This window comes from Mauremys mutica, chromosome 1 (assembly GCF_020497125.1).
Source record: "Mauremys mutica isolate MM-2020 ecotype Southern chromosome 1, ASM2049712v1, whole genome shotgun sequence".
Classification (NCBI taxonomy): domain Eukaryota; kingdom Metazoa; phylum Chordata; order Testudines; family Geoemydidae; genus Mauremys; species Mauremys mutica.
The window spans coordinates 153,432,469-153,455,580 of record NC_059072.1 but is presented as its reverse complement, the minus strand read 5'-3'; the positions used below and the strand labels follow the sequence as shown (position 1 = coordinate 153,455,580).

Here is a 23,112-nt window from a genome sequence, read left to right as displayed (position 1 = left end):
GGGATAGCTCAGTGGTTTGAGCATTGACTTGCTTAAGCCAGGGTTGTGAGTTCAATCCTTGAGGAGGCCATTTAGGGATCTGGGGCAAAAATCTGTCTGGGGATTGGTCCTGCTTTGAGCAGGGGGTTGGACTAGATACCTCCTGAGGTCCCTTCCAACCCTGATATCCTATGATTCTAAGGAAGCAGGGGGTGAATTCTCTCAAAGTCCTTCCCATCTCTGTCTCCTGCTGGGAGCTCCACTGTCTTGGCAGCTTTGCTACTTAGCTCTGGCTCTGCTGCTGGGTCCACCCCAGGCTCCCAGCAGCTTTAGCCCCTGCACTCCCATGCCTGGTCCTAGGCTGTAGTGTCCCAATGCTGCCCTGGCTCTAAGCACCTCTCACTCTCCGCCTGGACCTGGCACCAGCATGTACTGACTTAGAGGATGCTCTGCAGGGGCAGGAAAGAGCTTGACATGGGAGCACAGGAGCAGAAGCCTCTGCTCAGGACCTTCCATTTGGCCTGCTGGGTGTCAGTTCCTTTCTGCTCCCCAATGGGGGGTCTGTTGTAAAGGCCACCCTGCTACCCAGCTCTGGCTGGCCCCAGGCTCCTGGCAGCTCCAGCCCTTGTGCTCCTTGGCTGCCAGGTGGTCCCTTTCTCCCTGGCTGCAGAGCATCCTCCGAGTTGGGGTGGAGGTGCTCAAAGACAGGTTAGCATGGGAACACTGCATATGTGACTGGGCAGGAGCACACAGGTGCTGGAGCTGCCAGCAGCCCGGGGTGGAGCTGGAGCCAGATATCAGGGCTGTCCTTACAGCAGAGCCCCCAGCAGGGACCAGGACCTAGTAGCTGATGCCTGGTGGGCCAAACAGAAGTCCTTTGTGAGTGGGATCTGGCTCACAGGTCAGAAATGTGATTGCTCTGGGCATCTCCAGATGATCTAAGATTAGCTGGAAGCATTTTATAGTATGCCTTGTATAGATTATCTAGTATCACACCTTAACACCTTCTAAATCTCTAGTGAAGAGAAAGCCTTTCTATGTTAAAATGGGCTAGGCTTTAACTTGACCAGTTTAGCACATTCTCTTCATTTTGACTAGGATTTTGAAGGTGTTAATTTGAAGCTATTATTCATTATCATTATTTTTCTTACTGTAGCGCCTACCCTAGGAGCCCCAGTCATAGAGCAGGACCCCACTGTGCTAGGCCTGGTGTAAACACAGAGCAAAAAGATAGTTCCTGTCTCAAACACTAGTAATCTGAGTATAACACAGACCCCTGGGAGGTAGGAGCAGGGAACAATGAGACGATATTGTTTAAGCAGACAAAACAGACACGTGATAGGGATAGAACACAACAAGCAGAGTGAACTATGTGATGGCAGCAAACATCATGTTAGCTCCATGTCAATGAGCCAACTCAGTCTCATATCACACCTTGAAACCTTAGGCTAGACAAAGTCATAGTGTAACAGCCATTCCCTGCTCTAATGGCCCTGGAAGCTTTAATGCAGTGGTGCCCAAACTTTTCCTGTCATGCCCCCTTTACCAGTGATGGACTCTGTCCATGCCCCACCCTCCATTATAGGACGGTTGGCTCAGCAGAGGAGCTTGGGCTGAAGGCAGAGCTGGGGGCAGAACTGCAGAATCGGGGAGGAGCTGGGGCTAAGGTGGAGCTGGCCTGGGGCTGGAGAGGGAATGAGGACAGAGCTGGGCTGTGGGTGGAGCAGGGGGTAGAGTGGAGCTCGGGCTGGAGCTGGGCTGTGGGTGGAGCAGGGGGTAGAGTGGAGCTGGGGCTGGGGCTGGGGCTGGGCTGTGGGTGGAGCAGAGGGTAGAGTGGAGCTGGGGCTGGGGCTGGGCTGTGGGTGGAGCAGAGGGTAGAGTGGAGCTTCGCCTGGGGCTGGAGCTGGGCTGTGGGTGTAGCGGGGGAAGAATGGAGCTGTGGCTGGGGCCAGAGCTGGGATGGAGGCAGAGCAGAGCTGCGGCTGGAAGCGGAGTGGAGCAGGGCGGTGCTCCCTCCCTGCCCCCCAGTCTCTGCTGTGCACCTTCCCAACGTTCTAGAGGAGAGTGCCCCACAGTTTGGGGACCACTGCTTTAAAGACTGGGAATTCACAGAAGAGAAACATTGGATCTTCTATTAATATGAGATTCACTGAGAACATTGTTGAAACTCCTCTCACAGATCAAGCTGCAGTTAGAACCTTTGAGAATGTACTTGATTCCAAGCAGAACAACTAATGGTTCTCGGCAGTGCACAGCCTGTGGCAGCTAGTAAAAACATAGGCCGAAGAGTATCTTTTCCTTCTTGAAGAGGCAATATGGTCACCTGGTTAAGGCATACAATTTGTACACGATTTGGTGTCAGAAGATCCAAGTTCTGGCACTGACTTCCTGTATTGTTTTGGACAAGTCATTTGGGTTAAACACTTTGGCCAGGATCCACAAAGGGACTTGCAATGCTTAGGCCATGTCTACACTACAAACTTTGGTTGACACAAGTGATGTAAAGCTAGTTTATTTTCATCTTGTTTCTTTAACAACGTGCATTAAACCCAGCACTTTAGTTGCAGTAGGAAGATTTGGAGGGGAGATGTCTGTGGGTACGTGTACACTGCAATGTAAGCCTGGACTCAGGCCCACTGGCTCCGTATTTATCTGCTCAGGCTTGACCGGCCACACTGAATATTGACCCTAGGTTTAGAATTGCTGAACCCAGTTCTCACACCTGTGCTCAGGCATCCACACTGCATTACACAAACCTGAGTCAAACCAGCCTGCACCAGGCTTCCTAGCTCCCTCTCCAGCTGTAGCCACTGTAGCCCTTAGATCGTGGTGTAGTGTGGAAAAACTTGACTGTCCACCCTGCACATTACAGGAAGTTGTCACAGCCTGCCAACACAACTTGCTGAGCTGTCTGCTGGGTCTACACACTCCTGGCAACCAAAGCCAGCAACATGGAGGAATATATCTTGCTTGGACTTTCACTCTTGTTTCAGGAAATAGGCATTGTGTCCATGAGATACTAGTGGATGTTTTGGCAGCATTTTCTGAGCTACCAAAGGCACCTGTTGGAAGAGGAGGATGATATAGACATGACACACTCGAACTGGCTGAGGCTGCTGAAGACTTTCGGTACAGTCACTGATGCCTGCTATGTAGATTGGAGATTCTGGAGCACAGACTGGTGGGATCATGTGCACCTGGGGTGACCAGCAATAGGTCCAGAAATTTAGCATAAAGATAGCTACATTTCTGGAGCTTTCTGAGCAGCTTGCTCCAACCCTCTAGCATCATGATACATGCATGTTGTCGCCCTACTGGTCCAGAAGAAAGTTGTTATAACCATCTGGAAGCTGGCTACCTCAGACTGCTACAAGTCCATTGCTAAGCAGCTTGGCAATGGAAAGTAACTCTGGATAAAGTGGTGGCAGAGGTTTCTGGGGAAATCAAGTGTATGGCAATGAGGTGTGCCCAAGGAGGCAGGCGTAAACAATATTCCTGAAGTAACTGCTGGTTTTGAGAGAATGGGGTTTCCAAATTGTGCTGGGGCCATTGATGGGACTTGTGCTCATAGTTCACCCTCCTCAAGGAGCACATGAATACATCAGCCGCAAAGGGTACTACTCCATTTTTATGCAGGCTGATTTGTGGATGCCAATGTGGGCTGTACTGGAAAAGTTTATGATGCCAGGGTTTTCCACTGATCGTGAGTCTATCTTCACGGTCAGGCCAGGACACTGTTCCCACCAAATAATATTATCATAAATGGAGTATCTGTTTCCACTGTTATTCTAGGGGACCCTGCGTATCCCCTTTTGCATTGGCTTATGAAAACGTTTCCTGATCTCAGAGGCCCTGGCAAAAGAAGATTTAATGACACTTTAAGTAGGTGTTGAATGGTGGTTGAATGTGTGTTTGGCAGACTGAAATCCCGCTGGTGCTGTTTACAGAACCATATGGATTCTAGTGTCCTCAATGCTGCCTGCATTGCTGTGGCTTGCTGAGCTCGTCAATCTTTGTGAAACCAAAGATGAGTCATTTGCCCCCAGAATGGACTTTTGACAGTAGTAGATTGCTAACCTGGTACACTCAGCCAGCCAGACACCCATGACACCTAGAGCTAGGTGATGTGCAACAGAAATCAGGGATGCTTTATGTTACCATATTATGGACTTGTATGGACCAATGGAAGAGGGAGAATTGCATGTTTATGAATGTGTTTTTGCAGCAGTGTTAACCATGAATGAAATACTGTCCCTGTATGCAATGAATGAGAGGATGATTGTCATGAATTTTAATTATGGATTAGATGACTTCTTATGTAATGGGGGGAGGATACACTATATGGCAAGAACTGTGGATGTTCATTATGGATTGATGTAAATAGATGTATTGAGAAATTGTGTTTTAGATACAACTTTCCAGTTGTGCCTTATCATGTGTTTATTATTTGAAGTACACGTTACATGATGTGATACAGTGATGGTAATAAACTTACTTAATAAAATAAAAGCTTTTATTTGTGAACGTGGCTATATTAAAAAAAATATTAAAAGCGTTTTCAGCTGCCATAACAAATAACAAACCAACATCAAAACCAGTAATAAAACAAAGTGCATAAAACAAACATTGAATAGGGCAAACAGTGAAGCCAGTGCTGACAAATAAATTCCCTGCTTTTGTGTGTCCCCCGCAGGGCCGGCTCCAGACCCCAGCGCACCAAGCGCGCGCTTGGGGTGGCATTTTGCCGGGAGGGTGGTAGGCGGCTCAGGCGGACCTCCCGCAGACGTGCCTGCAGAGGGGCCGCTGGTCCCGCGGCTTCGGTGGAGCATCCGCAGGCGTGCCTGCGGGAGGTCCACCCGAGCCGCGGGACCAGCGGATCCTCCGCAGGCATGTCTGCAAGAGGTCCCCCGGAGCCACGGGACCGGCGACCGCCAGAGTGCCCCGCACGGCGAGCCGCCCTGCTTGGGGCGGCGGAATTCCTAGAGCCGCCCCTGGTCCCCCGGCATCCCTTTCTCGCCCATGGAGCATGTACTTGGCATTTCTGCACCAGGGTGGAGGCCTGCAGGGAGGAGAAGACTGCAGGGGTACATTTGCCCTGTCCAGCTAGTCCCAGCTGCATGGGCCACCCAACCATGGAATTATCCACTGCGTTCCTGGTCTGCAGCACAGGGTACCATGGAGGGGACTCAGGATGTGGGGTGGGTGCAGCAGGAGCAGCAGCCTCTCAAACAGGGCTCTATCTTCCTCCCACCAGGGCTCTATCTTCCTCCCTAAAGCGACGTTCCTACTCCGGAAATTGCACTCCCAGTCTCTCCTCGTGCACTGCAATTCTGTCCTCGCACTCTGCATCCTGTCTGTGCTTTTCCACTTGCTGTGAATCCTTCTCTCTTTGGTATTAAACCTGCTTGTTGGCTCTGTTCTGTGTGTCCACCATAAGTGCATCATGGAAACACTTCCTCTTGGACCGCTCCATGACCGTTCCAAATCTCAGGCTCCTCCTGAAAAACCAACATCAAAAATACATTATTGTCTCTACTTAAAAAAAGGTTCAGCGCATTCACAGAGAAAAGTATCAGATGACTCTCCAGGCTAAAAAACAATACTTTGTAAAACTCTGCTTCAGTATATTGTCAGAGGAACACTTCGGTTCCCAGAAGCTCCATGGACACAACTTGAGTTAATCAGAATGAAAAGAGTGCACACGTAATGGTAAGGTGCTATATGTTTAAGAATTGCAGACCATTGTAGCCTGGGGAGCAGGGCAGGGACAGCATGGCTTACCACCCAGCCTTCTCTGTCCTTTCACATTCCACGTGACATAACAACCCTGGAGGTTCCTGAATGTAAAGGGACATTCTCTTCTGCTGGTGGCAAGTGTGCCACAGAGATTTTGAAGCTTATGGTGACTGAGCAGCACACCTATGAATGGAGTGAGGCTGATGTCCTACAGAGATTGCCCCAGAAAATGCACCCTTCTCCAAAATGTGACTACTTATCTGGACTTCTTACCATGGGAAAAGTTTGCAGCTATTTGCACCTGGGATTGGGTCAGCATTGTTCGGGTAATCAACAGGATGCTGGATTAGCATTCACATGGATTACTGCTTCCCTGCACCTTCCAATGCAGTCTGCTCTGACTACATCTAGCTATGGACTACATGCAAACACACACAATAATACTGACTCTCAAAGAACTACACAGCCATTCCCCTCCCTGTCCCCGGCACATCTCTGGACTGCAGAAAAAAAATTCAGCTGTATTTTGAACATTAATTTCATCACCCGTGGCCTACATTGCCCCTGCCCCTCCTGCTTATAGTTAACTGTTTACAAGAGGCTCATTATGCTCTGTCATGGCCGATTTGTACAGTGCAGCAGACTAAAAGGGAAGGCAATATACGGTTCTTACTTTTAACACCCTGGCACATCTTTGTAAGAACATGTGAGTATCAAATAAAAATTTAAATATAAATGCTTGTATAACTGTTGTGTTTCACTTTTGAATTCCACATGGGGGGTGGTGACACCAAGGTGCTGGCATGCATTCTGCCATTAGCAGATACACACTGCTTCCCAAAACTTGTAATAAATTTTACATTGGGTCATAAACTGGAAATCCCTCACATTTCTATATTAATATAACAAACATGGAGCCAAAAACTTTCCAGGCTACCAGCTTATCAGGTAGGTAACTTCTGCACCTCTTCTGGTCCTGCTGCCACTTCTGCAGTGGACTGCTCTTCCAGGGGATCATCAAACAGCCTCTCCGAGTAGGGACCCAGGATGTATGAGCACCAGTCACTTCACTAACCTGAGCAGGTGCCTGCTGACTAGATTCGGGAGTCAGAAGTCACAATCCTGGCTGACTAGGCTATTGTGAAATGCTGGTGACTCAATGCTCGGAGCAGTGCCCAGCATCTAATCATACTCTTTGTAAAAGAGGAAAGATGATGCTGAGTTCCCAGAGGTGTAGTTCGCATCTCTGGTTTTACGACTGTTGCTCTTGAACCATTTAATTGGCCCCCTGCACTGGTGACTGGTCCAGTGAATCTACAGTGCTGCTAACTTTGCTATTTCCTGATGTGTTCCTGGAATTCTTGCTGAAGTCAAACATTTTGCTCATCTCTCGCCAGAGATTCACCAAAACTTTTCTGATCCCCTGACCAGATAGCAGTGTGCTCAGCAAAGGACTTCTTGTTAGTGGCCATCTGCAGCTCAGCAGTCAGAATCAAATAGAGGGTTAAATGCTGAGCAGCTGTACTTGAACCAGGGGGGTTGCTTCCATTTCCTGGCAGTCAGTTGGCTAATCTTGAGATAGAAAGGACAGGGAACACTGGCCAATAGGATTGTGGGATAGCATTGGCAGACTCTCAGGACATGAGTCTCGGAGACCCAAACATGAATCTCGGAGACCCAAACATGCATTGCATCTACATAGCAAAACTATGGAGTTTGGACCCAAGTCCCAGTGGGATTCAGGCTCAAACCCACTCCTCTTGCTAGGGCCCAAAGGGCTTATTGGCCCAAGTCAGACAGACCTGTGTGTAGATGGAAGCAGGGTTTGGGCTTGAGCCTGAGTCTAAACCCAGGCTTACATTGTGGTGTGGACACTTTCAGAGATGATCTACATCTTAAAGGGTGGACCATCATATAAACAGTTTAAGTGCCATTGGTCTAAATGAAAATACTGTGGGTCATGTCTTGAGCAAACCTTGAACCATTTTAAGAGTACTTGCTTATAATAGAGGAAACTGTTAATTTAAAAACACCAGAAAATGATCCTAGAGAAGCAGTAAAGGACAAAAATGGGAACTGGCTAAATTTCTATGGTTTGTCTTGTACAGGATGTCAAACTAGATGATCTATGGGTCCCTTTGTGCTTTACACACCACTAGTCCACCTTTATTGACGTTTAAAAGAATGTGAGTGAATCTAATGCTTTTAATTTCACAAGCGAGTAATAGCAGCGGTTTTGGTGATATGTTCTTATTGCTAATGTTAAACTAATATATAAATAAAATAAATCAATACAACCATCAAGTCAATATTGAATCTTGGTCAGATCAATAAATTAATCTCACTGAACTGGAATTAAATAATAAAATGAGTTAAATCATCAAATCAGTTCTAAAAATTATAAACCCTTTTAAGTTCTCAAAGACGATTCTTAAGAAGGTAACTGTGCATTTAGTTATAAACCCCCAACTAAGGAATTTTACTGATCTCAATTAAATCTATGACTTAGAACTGGTTAAAGGCTTAATATTGAAACCAAATTATCTAATATCTGAATCACTACCTAAGAGCCATTATGCTTCTTTCTTAGAATTAAATTCCAGTGTGGTGACTAGAACACATATTATAAGACAGGCTGTAAGAAAACATTTTGATAAGCAGGAGTTTGACAGCTTTCCTATGAACCCAAATGTTTGCTACAGTTTAAGTTTCTTAGGACTTTTAAATACAGAATACCAAAGACACTTCAATGAGTATCTCCATGAGACAAGGATTATGGGAGTCTAAACTTTTTTTCTGGTAACTTAACCATGTGACTGTGGATTCTTATACATGCATGCACGCACACTATTACCCTATTGCTAATAAAAATATAAGACAAAAATAGATAAAAGATAAACAAGATATTTAAAATAACAGGTTTGCGACCTCTTCAGCTTTCACAGTCTTTTGGACTCTCATTGTCTAGGAGGTGGGACCTGCAGTCAAGGAGCAGGTATTGATGTTCCGCTGGCACAGCACATCTCCCTAGGTACAGGCACAGAGTAGTCAAAGGCTGGAGTACCCTGTTTGCGGATGTTATAACTTCCTCTTTACAAGATGATCAGTCTTGGGGATTCTGGAACATCAGTTTTCCCTCAGGTGTCTAGTTGACTCAAAAGGTCAGGATTCTCAGTCTGACCCTTGAGTTTTACAGTTTGAAAACATGATAGATTCATATATTCCAAGGCCAGAAGGGACCATTGTTATCATCTAGTCTGACCTGCTTATAACATAGGCCATAGAGCTTCCCCAAAATAATTCCTTTTGAAGTAAACACATATTTTAAAGAACCCATTCAACCTTGATTTAAATATTGCCAGTGATGGAGAATCCTTGGTAAGTTGTTCCAATAGTTAATTACAATCACTGTTAAAATATACACCTTATTTCCAGTCAGAATTTGTCTAGCTTCAGCAACAAGTAATTGGATCTTGTTATATGTCTGTCTGCTAGATTGAAGAGCCCATTATCAAATATTTGTTCTGCATGTAGATACTCAAAGTGTGATCAAGTCACCCTTTAACTTTCTCTTTATTAAGCTAAATAGATTGAGTTCTTTGAGTCTACCACTATAAGGCATGTTTTCCAATTCTTTAATCATTCTCGTAGCTCATCTCTGTGCCCACTCCAATTTATCAACATGCTTCTTGAATTGTGGACACCAGAACTGGACACAGTATTCCAGCAGCGGTTGCACCAGTGCCAAATACAGAGGTAAAATAACCTCTCTACTCCTACTTGAGAATCCCCATTTTATGTATTCAAGGATTACATCAGCCCTTTTGGCCACAGCATGGCACTGGGTACTCATTCTTAGCTGATTATACACCATGACCCCCAAATCTTTTTTCAGAATCACCTTTTCCGAGGATAGAATCCCCCATACTGCAAATATGGCCTACATTCTTTGTTCCTAGATGAATACATTTACACGTAGCCATATTAAAATTCATATTGTTTGCTTGCGCCCAGCTTACCAAGTGAGACAGATTGCTATATATAAGTGACCTGTTTTCCTTATTATGTATCGCTCCCCAAATTTGTGTGTCATCTGTAAACTTTATCAGTGATGATTTTATGTTCTCTTCCAGGTCTTTAACAAAAATGTTAAATAGCATAGGGCCAAGGACAAATACCTGCAGGACCCCACTAGAAACACATGCTTGATAATGATTCCGTGTTTATAATTATATTTTGAGACCTATCAGTTAGCCAGTTTTTAATCCATTTAATGTGTGCCATGTTAATTTCATATCATTCTAGGTTTTTAAATCAAAATGTCATGCGGTACCAAGTCAAATATCTAACAGAAATATATTACATGAGTTCAATTATCAATCAAACTTATTGTCTCATAAAAAAATGTATCAGGTTAGTTTGACAGTATCTATTTTCCCTAAACCCATGTGGATTGGCATTAATTTTAATACCTTCCTTTAATTCTTTATAAATCGAGGCCCATATCAGTTGCTCTTTTATTGTGCCCAGGATCAATGTCAGACTGATAGGTCTATAATTACCCAGGTGATCCTTTTTACTTTTTTTATATATTGGCACAACTAGCTTTCCGCCAGTCTTCTGGAACTTCCACAGTGTTCCTAGACTTGTAGAAAATCAGCATTAGCAGTCTAGCAAGCTCCTCAGCCAAATCTTTTAAAACTCTGGCATGCAAATTATCCAGACCTGCCAATTTAAAAATGTGTAACTTTAATAACTGCAATTTAACATCTTTATGATACAATATTGGAATGGAAAGAGCATTGTTAGCATCATGTGATATGACCATATCATCTGCCTTTTCTCCAAATACAGAACAGAAATATTTATTGAACACTTCTTTTCCTGTATTATTGACAATTCTAATATTTCTATCTAGAATGGTCCAATATCATTGTTAGGATTTTTTTTGCTCTTAATATACTTAAAAATCTCCTTACTATTCTTAACTCTGCTGGTCACAGAGTTCGCCTTGTGTCCCTTTGCTTCCCTTATCAATTTTCTACAATTCTAAGCTTCTGATTTATATACATTACTATCAACTTCCCCTTTCTTCATTTTGAAATTATTTCTTTATTTATAGCTGTTTTCACTTCAGGCCAGGTCTACACTACAGACTTATATCGGTATAAATACGTTACTCAGAGACGTGAAAAATCCATATCCTTGAGCAATATAATTATACCAACCTAACCCGCGGAGTAGGCCATGCTATGTTAGCTGGAGAGCTTCTCCTGTCAACATAGCTACCACCTCTCGTGGATTAAATATGCTGAAAAGAGAAGCTCTCCCATCAGTGTAAGAGTGTCTCGCTTAAGTGCTACAGAGGCGCAGCTGCAGCTGTGCTGATGCAAGATTTTTGGTATAGATCTTCCCTAAGCCTGGCAGCACCTCCCTCCAGGATCTTTCACAGATCATGTGTAAGGCCTACCTTGCAGTCATGCAGCCTGATCCAGTCAGGTTCAAGTTAGGTCATCCTTTACTAGTGTCAACTCTGGAAAAGTCCTGTTTAAAAAATAATTTTAAAAAGTAATTTAAAAGGGAACTCTTAGCCAGAGGATGTTGTGAAGGCCAAGACTATAACAAGCTTCAGAAAAGAACAAGATATGTTCATGGAGGATAGGTCCATCAATTGCTATTAGCCAGGATGGGCAGGGATGGTGTCCCTAGCCTCTGTTTGCCAGAAGCTGGGAATGAGCTTTTCCACTGTTTATAAATAATTAAATGGTCATTGGATCAGGGACTTGAAATTGGGTCTCCCACATCCTAGATGAGTGCTCTCCCACCACCACACACTCTATAGAATCATTCTCCCTCACTTGATGATTACCTGTTCTGTTCATTCCCTCTGGGGCACCTGGCATTGGCCACTGTCAGAAGACAGGATACTGGGTTAGATGGATGTTTGGTGTGACCAAGCATGGCTGTTCTTATGTCTTAAAGTTTTCAATTAGAAAGTTTAGCACATCACAGGGATAATGCTCACCCACCCTGAGGTGACACTCCAGACCCAAATTCCTAGTGCCCTGATGGCCATTTCTGATTGTCAATGTATGTCACTGTGGAAGCTCAGTCCAGAGCTGAAAAGCAGTCCTGAAATATGGCTTAGCCATTCCAGAGCAGAGTGGTAGCAGCAGTCTTATGAGGCACTCCTTAAACATCCATGAGTCATGGAGTTCCCTGCCAAGATCTACTTGCAAGGTTCTGAACTCCTATATAAAGGCAACTGCCCTGACCATTATAACAGAGGAAGACTGTAGTTAAAGCACTGGACTGGGACCCAGGACTTCTGTATTCTTGTTAAATTTTTCAAAACCATCTAAATAATTTAGGAGCATATGTCCTGTTTTCAAAAGTCAGACACTTAGGAGCATAAATCCCACTTTGGCACTTTTGAAAATTTACACACCATTCCTGTTTTTTCTGTAGACTTGAAAGTCACTTCCCCTCTCTGAGCATCCGTTTCTCCATCTGTAAAACAGGCATATTGATACTGAGCTTTTTTGCATGGGTGTTGTGAAGGGCCATCCATTCAGTGTTTGTGAGATGAATGCCTGGTAGTAATTAACATTAGAATATAAGAACGGCCATACTGGATTAGACCAAAGGTCCATCAAGCCAGTATCTTGTCCTCTGACAGTGGGCAATGGCCATACGTATCCAAGTTAGATCTGGGGACTAAGTACGGAAATTATTTTGTATCTGGTAAGGTCTCCAAGGTACAAGAGATACCAACTAACACTCCAGACCTGATCTCCTTCATCTTCCCTAGACTCTGTGGGGGGTTAGAAATCCACAGCCAGCTCTGGATGAGAACCAGATCCTAAAATCCAACCCACTCCCAAATATGGGAGTTTGAAGTCTTGATCCAAATCTTGCAGTTTAGGTCCATCTTTTCCAGGGACCTTTTCCTGCACTGACGGAAGTCAATAGTAAAACTCTCCATTAAATACAATAGGATGTATGACTGGGCTCTTCACACTATACTGTGCTTTTGATTTTCATATCTAAAACCTCCAATTCTCTCTCTCTCTCTCTCTCTCTCACACACACACACACACAAAATCTCTCGATCTCTCTCTTGCTCACATGCTCTCTTGTTCATTGTCTCTCTCATCCATACAATGTCTCCCCCTCTCTTTCTCTGCCTCCTACTCTCTCTTATTTTTATTTCTCACCCATTTGTAGGTATAATTTCCGAGGTTTCCGGTGGTTGCAGGCTATGATCTTTGCCATAGAGGAAATAAACAGTAGCCCGACTCTCCTTCCCAACATGACCTTGGGATACAGGATATTTGATACCTGCAACACTGTCTCCAAAGCCCTGGAGGCCACACTGAGTTTTGTGGCCCAGAACAAGATAGACTCCCTGAATCTGGATGAGTTCTGCAACTGCTCAGACCACATCCCTTCTACCATTGCAGTAGTGGGGGCAACCGGCTCTGGGATCTCCACCGCAGTGGCCAATCTGCTGGGACTCTTTTACATACCTCAGGTACTGCATATTTTTCTCTTGTTTAGCTTACAAGGTGGGTTAGATCTTAGGGCCTGTCCTGTCTACTCTTTAGTCTAACCAGGCCAGGGCAAAGTTAGGTGAAACTATTTTGTAAAATAGCTAATTGTTAGTCATATGGACAGAAAAAACAAACTTACTGAGCCATGTTCAGGAATTGTATTACAACCTAATGTGATCCTCACTCCTTGTAGTCCTTTTTCCATTACAGACAAAAACAGTTTTAGCATGGAGGGCCTAACTGTGAGCTGTCCTGGTAAGGGCTTGTAGTACAAATAGGCCCTAAAAGTGCCATGAGATAGACAGCACCCTTATGTGACTCTCTCAGACATTTACAACAACACACAACAAAACAAATTGGTCAATTTATATGATGTGACGCAACCTATTCCTTTCATAAATATTTTATGTCATGGAGGACTCAATATTTTTGTTGGTGAAATGTGCTAGATTTCACTCTCCAGAATTGCCAGGTCTGTGTGTTCTGACTGAATAGGTCCAGCCTTGGGCAATGGCAATGCAAGCTTCCATTTACCACGCTCTGCCAATTTTCTGTAGCAGGACCACCTTTAGAAGCACAAAAGGAGTTCAGTCCATTCTTTCCTTTACCTCTCTGTTGAGACTGCCAACAAGAAGGTCAATTACTACAAATTGCATTTTTTTTGTGTGATGTGAACATTTGTGCTGCTGGGAATTGGATTGAAATGCATCCAACTCATTTCATAAAGCCTAAGGCCACCAAGAAGCCAACAGATGGCAACAACTTCCAGCCACAAGCAATCTGGATTAGACAGAACCTATGATTACCAGATACATATCTCATTGGCATTCTCTTCAGTGATTTAGTCCCCTGAATACCCTTAGTTCAAATAAATCATTCACAGTTGCCAGTCATTATAGACAATTGGCTCGTTGCTAGAGCTGGGTGAATTTTTTGTTTCACTGGCATTTCTTAAAAATCAGAAAAAGGTTCATTTTGAGTCAAACCAAACAATACATTTTTCATCATTTTTGGCTGGCTGAAAACATGGAAAATAATTCGCATGGAGTCCAAACAAAATATTTTGTTTCAATTCAGCTCAAAATTTTTAGTTTCAATTTTGGGTGTTTTAACAGAAGCAAAGGAAGACTAGCTTCACAAAATGAATGGAGGAGCAGGAAGTGCCTTCTTTATAACTTTTAGACCAGTGGTTAGGGCACTACTCTGGGATGTGAGAGACCTGGCTTCAATCTCCACCCCCACCCCCAATGAGGAAAAGGGATTTGGATTTGAGTCTTTTACCTATCAGGAAAGTGCACGAGCCACACAGTCTAGTGTGGGATTTCCTCAGTCTGTTCTGTTGAAGCTTTTCCACTGTTATAAATAATTAAATGGTCATTGGATCAGGGACTTGAAACTGGGTCTCCCACATCCTAGGTGAGTGCCCTCCCACCGCCACACACTCTATAGAATCATTCTCCCTCTCTTTCTATGGCCCAATGACCATTCATTGTTATCAACAGTGAGAATTCATGGTCATTCAAAAAACTAACCCAGGCCTTAAATAAACAAAAGCTATTAAATCTCATCATGTGTCTTCTACAAACTCTGCTGTCATTACAAACATTTATGGAATTAAAATTTGATTTGTAATATGTGCATTACAACAAAGTTTTAGCATAACATTTACACTTGAATACTTTAGCACAAATATAAATATCTTCTTGCCCCTCTGATCTTCCTTCAGAGATGACTTTTTAGTCAATAAATAGTGTGACCTACAATGTGGTGCATGTCAGCTGTTACAAACTGGTCCCATAACCCCACTATACAGTTACCAGCCTGTTGCTAGTGGATCAAGTGCATCTCTACCCTGATATAGCGCGACCTGATATAACACGAATTTGGATATAACGCATTAAAACAGTGCTCTGGGGGAGCGGGGCTGCGCACTCCGGCAGATCAAAGCAAGTTCGATAGAACGCGGTAAGATTTTTTGGCTCCCGAGGACAGCATTACATTAGGGTAGAGGTGTAATTGGACCCCAAGTGATTCTAAGCCAAGGAGTTTGTGTAGCGTCTAGTCACTGTTTCTAGCTCTGAGACTCTAGGGGACACTCCCAGGCTCAGGCCGCTTGTCTGCAGCCCTTCTCTGGGATGCTGTTGTCCAGCTGCTCAATAACCTGAAACCAGTCAGTCCTCCTGCCCCCCCAGTTGCTTATATATGCCCTCTCGTCTGTGGATTCTTTGGCTTACTCATTTAATCCCTTCAGGGACAATGTGACAGGAAAGTAAGGAACCCAGGTGTAACAAAGAAATTTTTTAATCACAGTGACTTTACTCTTAAGACGTTTGACAGTTATTTTTGAAAATAACAAAAATCCTGAGACACAGGGTTCCCCTAGTCAGAGCTTAGCTCACCCATTCTGTAAGCCCAATGTTCATCAGCATTTCACGCTGGGTGGAGTCCTTCCTGTCCTCTGTCTACTGCAAGTCCTTCCTGTGTGTGGCAGTCACCAGTCCCCTGCACAGAACAGAACTATACTCCTAAATAGGGCCTCCTTCTCTTGGCCAAGTGCTCATACTGTGACGTTCTATATCCATCAGTTATGCTTGTACGTCTCCCACCCTTGTGGGTCCCTGTGTAGAAAGACCATTATTATTTGTATTACCCTAATGCCTAGGAGCTCTAGTCATGGACCAGGATCCCATTGTGTTAGGTGCTGTACAGACACATAACAAAAAGACACCTCTGCCCCAAGGAGCTTATAATCAGAGGATAAGACAGGAGACAAGAGCTGGATATAGACTGATGGAGGAGTACCAGGAAACAATGAGACAGTATTGGTCAGCATGATAGGCAGTGATCTCTCCGCAATAACAGTCTAACAAGTGTTTTGTAGGCATCACAGCACAGAAGAGTTTTGAGGAGGGATTTGAAGGAAAACAATTAAGCAGCTTTGGTTAATCAGAGCACGTCCCAAGTGTGTGGGCAGCACGAGGGAAAGCATGAAGATGTTTGTTTGAAAATTTAACAAGTGGGCAGTGGAGGCTGGCATTAAGGGCCTGTCAGAGGCAGGAATCAACTTCTTGATACTGAATGAGGGATGATAGGTGGTGGGGAACAGGCTGCGAAGGCCCTTGGAAGTGAAGACAAGCAGCTCATGTTTGATGGGCTAGAGAAAGCGGAGCTAGTGGAGGGATGCAAAGGTGAGGGGTGATATGGTCACAGCAAGGAAAGGCTAGGGAAATGGTCTTTGCAGCAGCATTCTGACCATTCAGAATATGAGTGGGGAAAGATTGGCTTTGTCAAAGCCAGAGGGAAGGATATTTGCAGTAGGTGAGATGAGAGAGCTTGGATGAGACTCTTCGCTGTTTGTGTGAATAAGGAAGGCTGTATCTTAAAGATGTTATGCAGAGAGAATTGGCAACTTCAGATTATTTTTAATTAAAAAAAAACACATAATACAAAGAAAAACCCTAAAAAAAGTTAAGGAATAATTAGACATCAGTTCCACTCTGCCAACTTAATAAACACAAACATGTTGAAACTGATCCTTCTCTTGCATCAATTTGACACCAGTGTTCCTGATTTACACTGGTATAAGTTGTAGCTCTTTGGAGTTGCACAGAGGAACTCGCCTTCTTTGCACCTTAAAAAGTGAACAGAAGGGCAACTCTTGTTCTGCAGTCCTAAAAATAACAGAAAAAAGAGCTCAGCTACTGAGTACCTTATGAGGTGTGCAGGCATGGAACTCCTCTCCTGTGCTCCCTACTCACTTTAGAAGGTGTTAGGGAGATGAGAGCCCTGCTACTGGGCACATCCTGAGGTCTTCAGAAGAGGTGCTAATTTTCTGTGCACCTGAGGAGGAGCAGTGCTGGGAATATTCTTCGCTAGCCAGGTTCTCTTTTTTCTCTCTCAGAAGAGTTTACATCTAAAATTTTAAATGCTAGCATTTTAGCATGCAAAATTTTACACATCAATATAAGGAATGTTTTTAATCTATTGGCTTTTGCAGAAGAAATAGTAAGAAACAATAGTGCTAGAAAAAAATCACAGGAACAGTACTGTGAGCCACAAAGCCAGGGTAGGCACCTAGGCTCCCTATGCAATGAATTGGGAGAAATAGGCATCTTCAAATGTCATCCACCAAAGCCAGCACATTACACAGGGAGCTGCCTAAGCTAGCCAATGGGAATCCAAAGCCTGCCCCTTTCACAGAGATAGGTGTATATCTCTGCATGTGATTTACAATCAGGAGCCCCTCTCCTGGAGTCATACAAGTTAGGCACCTGTCTCATGCCACACAAAACAGCAAGTGGTTGTGGAGGTGCCCTCCTGCTAGCTTTTAGCCCAGTGGTTAGAGCACTCGCCTAAGATATTCGAGACCCATGATCAGGTCACCTTTCTGCCTAAGGAGGGGAAAGAATTTGAACCTCTTAGGTGCATGCTCTAGCTGCTCAGGTATGGATATTCTAATGTGGGACTTGCTCAGTCTCTCCTGTTGAAGTTGTTCCACTGTGTATAAATAATTAGAGAGTCATTGGAACAGGGGACTCAGGGTCGCCCAGCTCAGTGCCCTAGCTACCAGGCTACAGAGTCACTCTCTTTCTCTCTCTCTGGCCCAATGACTAAATATTTATCCACAATAGAACAGCTTCAATGGAAGAGACTGAGAAAACACTTGCCTCAAAATATCTCAGTGTTTAGTGCACTCTCCTGAGCAGTGAGAGACCCCTGTTCAAATCATTTCTCCCCGTTAGGCAGGGATGGGGGAATTGAACCTCGGTCTCCCCCATCCCAGGTGAGCACTCTAACCATTTGGCTAAAAGTTATAAGGTGGGCACCACCACCACCTCATGCCCTTTTTCTACCAAATTTTGATCTGGTAGGTGGCCCCTGAGCATGCCTGTCAGATCAGGCCCCACATGCAAGATAGGTGCTCCTCTGCCTATCTTTCACCAGTTCATGGATCGCTCTAGGGCTTAGGCAGGAGATTGGTGTCTGGACACCTTGAGTGAGGCATGTCCAGAGGCAGGCACCTAAGGAACTTTTACCGCAAAAACTTAGACACTGAATGAGCTTAGGCACCTACAGCATATGGCAGGAGTTTTGTGGATCACAGTGAAGCCTAAAACTGGGATTTAGGATCCTAAATCACAGTCTTATTTGACTAAGTCTGGCCTTTAGGTGCTTATGCACCTTTGTGGACCTGGGCTTTTGTTCTTAAATTCTTTTAGATGAATATGTGTTTTTTTCATCTTTCAAAGTCTGAAATGCTAAAGCAAAGCCACTTGTACATTAGAAGGAGTCCTCAGAAAAGTTAAACATCAGTCCTGAAATTTCAGAGGAGTAATTTTAACTCTTTCAAATCCCTATACTAGTCAGTGCTGTTTCTTCTAAGTTTCTAGAAGATTTAATCTATCCCCTACGAGTAAGTGGTACAAATTTGGTTAGGAAAAAAACATTTGTTTGCAGCGCAAACAAAGAAATTGAAATTCCACTTTAATTGCAAAACTCAATGCACCGTGACCATGGATTCACTAACTATCACACTGCTGATTTTTTGAGTTTGACCATGGATATTTTGAGTTTACATAAACTATTTAATACTACCCACAGGTCCATATCATTTCTGTTTTTTCACACACCTCTTGCACCTAGACTGAAATAATAGTTGGCGACGGTATCGCATGGAGATCTGTTGGCTCGTAGCTAAGTCTTCGTAATGGAATGCAAGGAGAAGGGAGTGGAGGAAGGACTTCAGGAGGCTAGTGGTGTAGTTGAGGTTGTGATGATAATGGAAGTCTGTAGATACCACATTCAGGGAGGGACCATTTGTATTTTATCTGAAATGATGTATACGTTCTTAGTTTACTCTAATGACAAGTTCTTGTTTTTCCAGATCTGGCAAGAAGTGCAGAGGCTTGCTTGTGTGATCCACCGGTGGCACACATCGCTGTCCATTTCCCCCAGTCTGTGTGTCTATGTGTTTCTGCCCCATTTCCCCAGATCTCTGACCCATGAGGGGTACATATGTCTGCCCCACTTATCTAGCTCTGGGACACACTGAGCACACATGTTTCTGCAAGTCATTTATTACCTCAAGAACATACCCAAATGTCAGTTTCCATCTGAAAATGTAATTTCAGGCACTGTAAATGCCCAAGAGTAAGTGGCTGGCTGAGCATCGCCATCTCAGATTATGCATCTAGATGGTGACCCTAAAACAAGACTAGGCAATTTATCTCCACACAGCTTACTTAATGAGCCATACTGCTTGCTCCTTGTCTTCCTACAGGTCAGTTATGCCTCATCCAGCCGACTTTTGAGCAACAAAAACCAATTCAAGTCTTTCCTCCGCACAATCCCCAATGATGAGCACCAGGCCACTGCCATGGCAGATATCATTGAGTACTTCCGGTGGAACTGGGTGGGAACAATTGCAGCTGATGATGACTATGGTCGGCCAGGGATTGAGAAGTTCCGGGAGGAGGCAGAGGAAAGGGACATCTGCATTGATTTCAGTGAGCTCATATCGCAGTACTCAGTGGAGGAGGAGATCCAGCAAGTGGTGGAGGTCATCCAGAACTCCACTGCTAAAGTGATTGTTGTCTTCTCCAGTGGACCGGACCTGGAACCCCTCATCAAGGAGATAGTCAGGCGTAACATAACTGGCAAGATCTGGCTGGCAAGTGAGGCTTGGGCCAGCTCTTCCCTGATAGCTATGCCAGAGTTCTTCCATGTCATTGGAGGTACCATTGGGTTTGCACTGAAGGCAGGGCAGATCCCGGGCTTTCGTGAGTTTCTACAGAAAGTGCATCCCAAGAAATCTACCAACAATGGCTTTGCCAAGGAGTTTTGGGAGGAGACCTTTAACTGCTACCTCCCAGAAGGGTCCAAGAATCACCCAGCTTCAGCCTCTTTCCACAAGGGCCACGAAGAAGGAAGTGGAGTTGGAAATAGCACAGCTGCCTTCCGACCCCCATGCACAGGGGAGGAGAACATCACCAATGTAGAGACGCCATACATGGACTTTACACACCTGAGGATATCTTATAATGTGTACTTGGCAGTGTACTCCATTGCTCATGCTTTGCAGGATATATACACATGTACCCCTGGAAAAGGCCTCTTCACCAATGGATCATGTGCAGACATTAAGAAGGTTGAGGCATGGCAGGTAAGTCTTACTTTCAGTATAAAGCATGCCTGTGCATGTATAGCCATAGAATAGAGACCAAACTGGACAGGATCTCCCCATTGCTATCCTTGCCTATGGTATATCTTTGCATATAGTATATAATTAGTAAACATGGTTGTTGGAACCCCACTGTGCCTGTGTAGTTACATCATATTACATTTACTGTGTAAAAGTAGGTTTAAAAAAACATGTTTTAAAATATGTTTTTAAATAAACAAGACTATTGTTTCAGATGTGGTTGCACAATGGCAGGCAGATTTGGTGGTTATGCTTCAGGTCTCCATACGCAACTGTGTTTTTAAGCTTAACTGCGATAGGCATTCTATCCAAATACTCCTGGGCCTTACGCCTGAAAGGTAAGACAGGTGGTCAAGTATCAAAGGGCTTTAAAACTATTTTCAGCAAAGGTCACATGCCTCAAAAGTTACAAACTGATTGGGGGAAAGATTTTTTAAACAAACTTTAAAGCAAATTGTTCAACCAACATCCATTTTGTTAATAATAATGCAGGTAAATCTGATGGCCCAGAGCAGAAACATAGAGTTGTTGGGTCATCTACACAGCAACCTGTGTTTTTCAAGAAAACTTCTGTTGAATGGTGTGGATGTAAGAATTAAATTCACACCGAATGAAGATTCCTTCTGCTTCATGAACGATGCAGATGAATCGCTGAATATCAGGGTTGGAAGGGACCTCAGGAGGTCATCTAGTCCAACCCCCTGCTCAAAGCAGGACCAGTCCCCAGACAGATTTTTGCCCCGGATCCCTAAATGGCCCCCTCAAGGATTGAACTCACAACAGATTTGCAGATGATACAAAATTACTAAAGCTAGTTAAGACCCAGGCAGACTGCAAAGAGCTATAAACGTTCTCTCAAAACTGGGTGACTGGGCAACAAAATGGCAGATGAAATTTAGTGTTGATAAATACAAAGTAATGCACATTGGAAAACATAAACCCAACTATACATATAAAATGATGAGGTCTAAATTAGCTGTTACCACTCAAGAAAGAGCTTAGAGTCATTGTGGATAGTTCTCTGAAAACATCCACTCAATGTGCAGAGGCAGTCAAAAAAGTGAACAGAATGTTGGAAATAATTAAGAAAGGGATAGATCGGGGTCGGCAACCTTTCAGAAGTGGTGTGCCGAAGCTTCATTTATTCACTCTAATTTAAGGTTTCACGTGCCAGCAATAAGATTCCATGCAATCCATGCTGAGCTGTGCCCCCTCTTGGCCCTGTCTGCACCCCTCACTGCCCCAGGCTGGGGCTAGAGGGCCATAGCTGGGGGCGGCTGTGGAGCCCAAGCTGAGGCCAGGAGCAGAGCCCTGGGCTGGGACCCCAGGCTCGCAGTAGTGCCCCCCGGACCTGTGGCTGGGACCCAGGGCCACCAGAAGGCTGAGCAGGGCTGGCGGCCAGACCCCCGGCTGGCAGGGGGCCAGCGGCCAGTACCCCAGGCCAGCAGCAGAGCCCCCCCAACCAGTGGCTGGGACCTGGGCCCGGCAGCGGGCTGAGGGGGATGGCGGCCAGAACCCCGGCTGGCAGGGGGCCAGTACCCCAGGCCGGCAGTGGAGCCCCCGGGACAGGTGGCTGTGACCTGGGGCTGGCAGCAGGCTGAGCGGGGCCGGTGGACGGTACCCCAGCATGGCAGCAGAGGCCCTGGGACCGGTGGCCAGGACCCAGACAGTGTGAGTGCCACTGAAAATCAGCTCACATGGCACCTTTGGCACTCGTGCCATAGGTTGCCTACCTCTGGGATAGATAATAGGACAGAAAAGATCATGTTGCCTTTATATAAATCCATGGTACACCCACGTCTTGAATACTGTGTGGGGATGTGGTCGCCCCATTTCAAAAAAGACATATTGGAATTGGAAAAGGTTCAGAAGAAGGCAATAGAAATGATTAGGGGTATGGAATGGCTTCCGTATGAGGAGAGATAAATAAGACTGGGACTTTTCAGCTTGGAAAAGAGAACGCTAAGGGGAGATATGACTGAGGTCTATAAAATCATGACTGGTGTAGAGAAAGTAGATAAGGAAGTGTTTATGAGAAGTAGTAAACACCACAAGAACTAGGGGTCACCAAATGAAATTAATAGGCAGCAGGTTTAAAACAAATAAAAGGAAGTTCTTCTTCATACAATGCATAGTCAACCTGTGGAACTCCTTGCCAGAGGATGTTGTGAAGGCCGAGACCATAACAAGGTTTAAAAAAATAACAAGATAAATTCATGGAGGATAGGTCCACCAATGGCTATTAGGCAGGATGGGCAGGAATAGTGTCCCTAGCCTCTGTTTGCCAGATGCTGGGAATGAGCGACAGGGATGGATCACTTGATGATTACCTGTTCTGTTCATTCCCTCTGGGGCACCTGGCCACTGTGAGAAGATAGGATACTGGGCTAGATGGACCTTTGGTCTGACCCAGTAAGGCCATTCTTATGTTCTTATACCCCATTATCGGAGGGATAACAAAACTTAACAGAGGTCCAATATATGCCCCAGCCTGTTTTACGAGATGCTTCTTTCTTTTAAAAGAGACCCTTTTATTACACAGAGTTTTGATAAAATTGTGTCTCTTTTTCTGCACACACACTTGATTTTGTGTCGAAGGGATGTTTCTTTTTAAGTTGCTGATTGCTATTTCTGAAATGGCCA

At 44.6% G+C, this 23,112-nt stretch overlaps 1 protein-coding gene across 1 annotated transcript in view; it reads left to right on the top strand.

Moving 5' to 3' along the window:
- Window positions 1-23,112, top strand: part of CASR (calcium sensing receptor) — a 176,251-nt gene that overhangs the window by 85,097 nt on the left and 68,042 nt on the right. Inside the window, exons 3-4 of the mRNA XM_045000924.1 lie at window positions 12,943-13,249; window positions 19,549-20,430. Of these exons, the coding sequence (XP_044856859.1) occupies window positions 12,943-13,249; window positions 19,549-20,430 (1,189 nt within the window). The remainder of the gene's footprint in view (window positions 1-12,942; window positions 13,250-19,548; window positions 20,431-23,112) is intronic.